The sequence below is a fragment of the Zingiber officinale genome, chromosome 2B (genome assembly GCF_018446385.1).
Source record: "Zingiber officinale cultivar Zhangliang chromosome 2B, Zo_v1.1, whole genome shotgun sequence".
Lineage (NCBI taxonomy): Eukaryota > Viridiplantae > Streptophyta > Magnoliopsida > Zingiberales > Zingiberaceae > Zingiber > Zingiber officinale.
The window spans coordinates 27,553,959-27,558,582 of NC_055989.1; the positions used below are offsets into that span (position 1 = coordinate 27,553,959).

The 4,624-nt window shown below is 38.9% G+C and overlaps 1 protein-coding gene across 1 annotated transcript; it reads left to right on the forward strand.

Annotated features, from left to right (window-relative positions):
• The first annotated feature begins 1,774 nt into the window (after nucleotides 1–1,774).
• Nucleotides 1,775–3,118, forward strand: LOC122049050 (transcription factor MYB2-like). The gene is made up of 3 exons (XM_042610537.1): nucleotides 1,775–2,107; nucleotides 2,225–2,354; nucleotides 2,460–3,118. The coding sequence occupies exons 1-3, from the start codon at nucleotides 1,948–1,950 to the stop codon at nucleotides 2,923–2,925; spliced, it is 756 nt and encodes a 251-aa protein (XP_042466471.1). The 5' UTR covers nucleotides 1,775–1,947; the 3' UTR covers nucleotides 2,926–3,118.
• Nucleotides 3,119–4,624: the final 1,506 nt, after the last annotated feature.

Sequence of the window (4,624 nt, forward strand, 5' to 3'; positions counted from 1 at the left end):
AAGATCATTTGTCATGTAAACCACCACTATTTGATTTATCATTTCTTCCTAGTCAGTAATTTAACAAGTACATGTCTATATTATTATTTGGTTTACATGATAAAGACGACTAAATGATAAGAAATATTAATCTATGTCACGCTAGCATTATTTAAAGGGACAAACTTGCTCTCGTGAAAAAAAAAACATCAAGAGTATCACTGGCATCTTGTATGGTGTCAATGACATTTTTATCAAAAGGACTCTCATTTTGAAGAGTCACAACGTATAGTTAGGTGAATCATTTTTATCCCATAGAACAATGATATCTTCTACATGATGAAACATGTTGATAAAATACAGAATATTATTACATCAAAAATGATTCCTAAATTGATGTAAGATTTTGTATATACGAGTCCTCTAGTTGGTTATAAAAAGTATACATAATTAATAATTGTTTAAAAATATATCCCAAAAGAAGCGAGGATAGAAAATTAGGGAAAATAAAAATTAGTAGTAATATGAACTAAAAAATTCTATAACATAAAAGTAACAAAGAAACTCACCCACCACCCTTAACAAGAGATCAAGTTTCACAGATATTTAAAAAGAGTAAATACTGTACATTATGATCTGCATAACAAAATTAATAAAAACGGGCACTTGCCTCGGATAATAAGAGATTTTTTTCTCCAATAAAAATTCTAATTTATTCTGATGATCAATAAAAATTTATATAAGATCTAAATCGTCATCCAAAAATTAATGGATTCCAATCGAAATACCTACCGTTACACTCAATGCTAGTCTCCTAAAAGTTTTCTTCCGCTCCATACTTTGTTACCTAGTGTGCATAGGATATTATTTTATTTCTCAAGCATGGCTCATGATATAAAAATAATTATAAAAAAATTGCAACCTTCTTGGCTTTCAATAATAAAGGCACAGCGGAAGCCCATGTAATCTCCTAAATATTTATAATTTAATTCTTAGTTATGCTATATCGATATTTTTCTGTAATGGAATAATAAATCAAGACATTTTTGAAAATTTTTAAAGAATCGGATTGATTATTCTTAAAATTAATCGACCCAACAAATTGGATAATGATGTTAACTAAACACACACACACACAAAAAAACTTTTTCAAACATCCTTCTTCTTTCAAATTAGTTATGCCCATAAAGTCGTCGAATGCAATCTAACATCTCATTCCCCGTGAAGAGTGTGGTTACTGCAAACTCTATGATTTCGGACCTTAGTTTTTTAGGTGTTAAATAAATGTCATCAATCCATCCCTTGTTCCCTAGCTCCTTTGATGGTCAACCATCCAGCTCACTGGTTTGACTTACTCGCTTCAATTGCATCATGCAAGTCAACCCTTCCGAAGCCACCAACCAGAAAATCTTGTTTTTTTCAGCGTCATTAAACAAATAACATAACAACCAAGAATTTGCAGCTCCTATTAGTCAAACTTCTGACCTTACAACATCCACAGCCAATCTCCATTTTCGGATTTACTGAGCTTAAACTAGTACAAGTTCAAGTTCAAAGCCTCTGCCTTAGGCTAATAATTCAACGTCATTTTACTGAATACCATAAGCAAGTTTGGGTATTATCTAAATCAACTTTTACAAAACACAAATCACATATCCTATTCCTAAAATACCTCTCCTGTCTATATCCAAAACTAATTGATTGACATAAAGAATTTATAATTTGATAGCGTAAATTAAGAACAGTGGATGGTGGTTAGGATAAATAATTCAATAAATGAACTTAAACTAGAACCAGTGCCAGTGATTGTGTTGAAATCCATCGAGGAGTTTGATTGCACAAGCCGATCTATATAACGTCCCAGTGCACCACCTCATCTCGGAGCACCCAACCAGAACCAGCGCCGTTTTCTCCATCTTCTTTCCGCTCATCTATAGGCGGAGCCCGTTCATACCTGAGAAGGTAGCCATGGCGTGCAAGGCAAAAACTTGTGGCTCCGCGACAAGGATGAGCGAGGAGGAGGTGGGGCTAAGAAAAGGGCCATGGAGTGTGGAAGAAGACCTTCTGATGGTGAATTATATTGCCGATCATGGAGAAGGCCAATGGAATTCACTGGCCCGTAGTGCAGGTCAGTCGTCAACGATTACAAGGAGTTTTAGTTAGCTAGCTAGGGATTATTAATAATTCTGTTGAAATATTAATGTATATATTTATTTATAAGGAGCTAGCTCTTGGTTTATTGCAGGGCTGAAGAGAACAGGGAAGAGCTGCCGGCTACGGTGGCTGAACTATCTTCGTCCCGACGTCCGCCGCGGCAACATCTCTCGGGAAGAGCAACTCCTCATCCTGGAGCTTCACTCTCGTTGGGGAAACCGGTGAGTTATTTGTTCGAAATAGAAAAGGTACTATCATATCTTATCGACGATACGATATTGACGACGATGACGATTTCGATATCGATATCGATATCGATCGTGTAGCTGGTCAAAGATAGCACAGTGTTTGCCGGGAAGGACGGACAACGAGATCAAGAACTACTGGAGGACGAGAGTGAAGAAGCACGCAAAACAGCTCCGGTGCGACGTCGACAGCCAGCAGTTCAAGGACGTGATACGGCACCTGTGGGTGCCTTGGCTGGCCGAGAGAATCCGGCCGGCGAGTTATTCCTCCGCACCGGCAAATGTCACATCTCCGACGGAGGGAAATTTGGAACGGCCGGTTCGAGCAATGACTTGGGCTCCGCAGGGCTCGTCGGCTTCCTTCGCGAACTGCACGAGCGACGGTGGTTGTGGTCGGATTGAGGAGATGGGTGATGGGTGGGCAGAATCACTTGGACGCGGTGGAGCTTCTGAGGAACTGACGACGATGATGATGATGATGGCGGATCATATGGAAGAAGAGAGCTTGTGGAGCGTGGAAGACATTTGGTCGTCGCAAGAGAGCTAGCTTTGTTAAATTGAGGAAGGAAAGCAATTGTAAATTAATTAAAGAGTTGTGTTCAGAAGCTTTCACTCGTTCCAATCCCACCATTTTGCCTAATTCATTCGCTCGTTTAAACAATCCAATGTATTGATTAAGAGTTAGGAGATATTGTTATTCCATAACAATCTCCCTAGATAACAGATGGGGCTTGGACTTCTTAATTCTCCTTTGATAACATTTGAAGGCCGTGATTGACGTGGTTGATCCAGCAGGGTAGGAGTGGTCTAATATAGAATTAATAGTCAAAATGACAATTAAAGTTAGGTTGTACGTAATCAAATAGAGCATTTTTAATAGGGCTTAGCTCTCCACTTCTTATGAGTACGATTTTCAACATAAATTCAATTAACCCCAAATTAAAGTCAGTTAGACCTATGAGGCTTAACTCTCCACTTCTCATGAGCACGACTCTTAGTATAAACCCAATCGGCCACAGAGCCGGTCAGACCTCCGGAGTTCAGCTCCCCACTTCTTATGAGCATAGCTCCTAGTATACACCTGATTGACCCCAGAGCCGGTCGAACATACGGGGCTCAACTCTCCCCATTCTCATGGAAATGACTCTTAGCATAAATACGATCGACCACAAAGCCAGTTGGATTTACGAGACTCAGCTCTCCACTTCTCATGGGCACAACTCCTAACATAAATCCAATCAGCTTCAAGCCTATCATACTCCCTCTAAGAGACAGTATTCTCAAAGAATCGCAACCATATGTCATAGAACAATGGCTACTTGTCAAGGAATATTCCACTACTCGACATATTTTAACACCGGGCATTCTCTAACGTCTTATTATTGAGGAGGTTATGAGAAACGATATAAAAAGGGGTGCTTTTCGTTGGCCAGGTACACGTATACACACACATCCACATTATTATTCTATTGTTCATCTTCTTTCTAAATTTTGAATTATTCTAATTTGAACATCGGAGTGTCTGTATCAATGACCCCTTTCTAATTCTCACTTTAACATTTTTATTTGCCCTCTTTAGCGTGTGCACAGGCTCGTGACTTCCAACTCCAGGTCAATTCTCCGTCAATATTCCCATCTTTACTGGCTGCTCATCTACTAAACTTTCAAATGGGATTACAAATTTGGAGGCTTAATTAAGTGTCTTATCTTCCGTCTTCCGTCTTCCGTCGTCTTCCGTCTTCCAAGCTAACTCTAGACCTATTTTGAGTGCTAGAATATCTATGCGTCTAGCGAATAGAGAGTTTGCACGCCTTTATACTAGTGTTGTGCTGCCCAAAGGAAGAATAAGGAATGCCCTCTTTGAGAGCTACCCAATAGTTGTCTTGTCTATCTACCACTATTTTTTTTTTTTACAATCTGAGAACATCTCGATCGCCGGATGTTGGTTCACTGCTTCTTTGAACTACATCAACCTCATTTTCTGGTGAAAAACTTGAGGCAGCCCTGTGATTGTTTGGAGCAATTCAACATCGGGATGACCTAGCAAATCCAGTTGTCGCAGTTTTTTATTTGGAGCATCCAATTTGTGGCAAACGATTCAAATTTGTGATCCATTAATTATGTTTGTCGAATGAAGTTATGAAGAATGCCATTAATGAGACTTGCTACTCGTGGCCTTTGACAACAATTTGAATATTCTGAGATTGATGATGAAGATTCTAATTTGAGGTTATTTTATTCTTTAC

Coding starts and splice junctions, on each gene's coding strand:
- LOC122049050 (XM_042610537.1), top strand. CDS start 1,948: ATGGCGTGCAAGGCAAAAACTTGTGGCTCCGCGACAAGGATGAGCGAG. Junction 2,108..2,224: donor TTCACTGGCCCGTAGTGCAG/GTCAGTCGTCAA, acceptor GGTTTATTGCAG/GGCTGAAGAGAACAGGGAAG. Junction 2,355..2,459: donor CACTCTCGTTGGGGAAACCG/GTGAGTTATTTG, acceptor TCGATCGTGTAG/CTGGTCAAAGATAGCACAGT.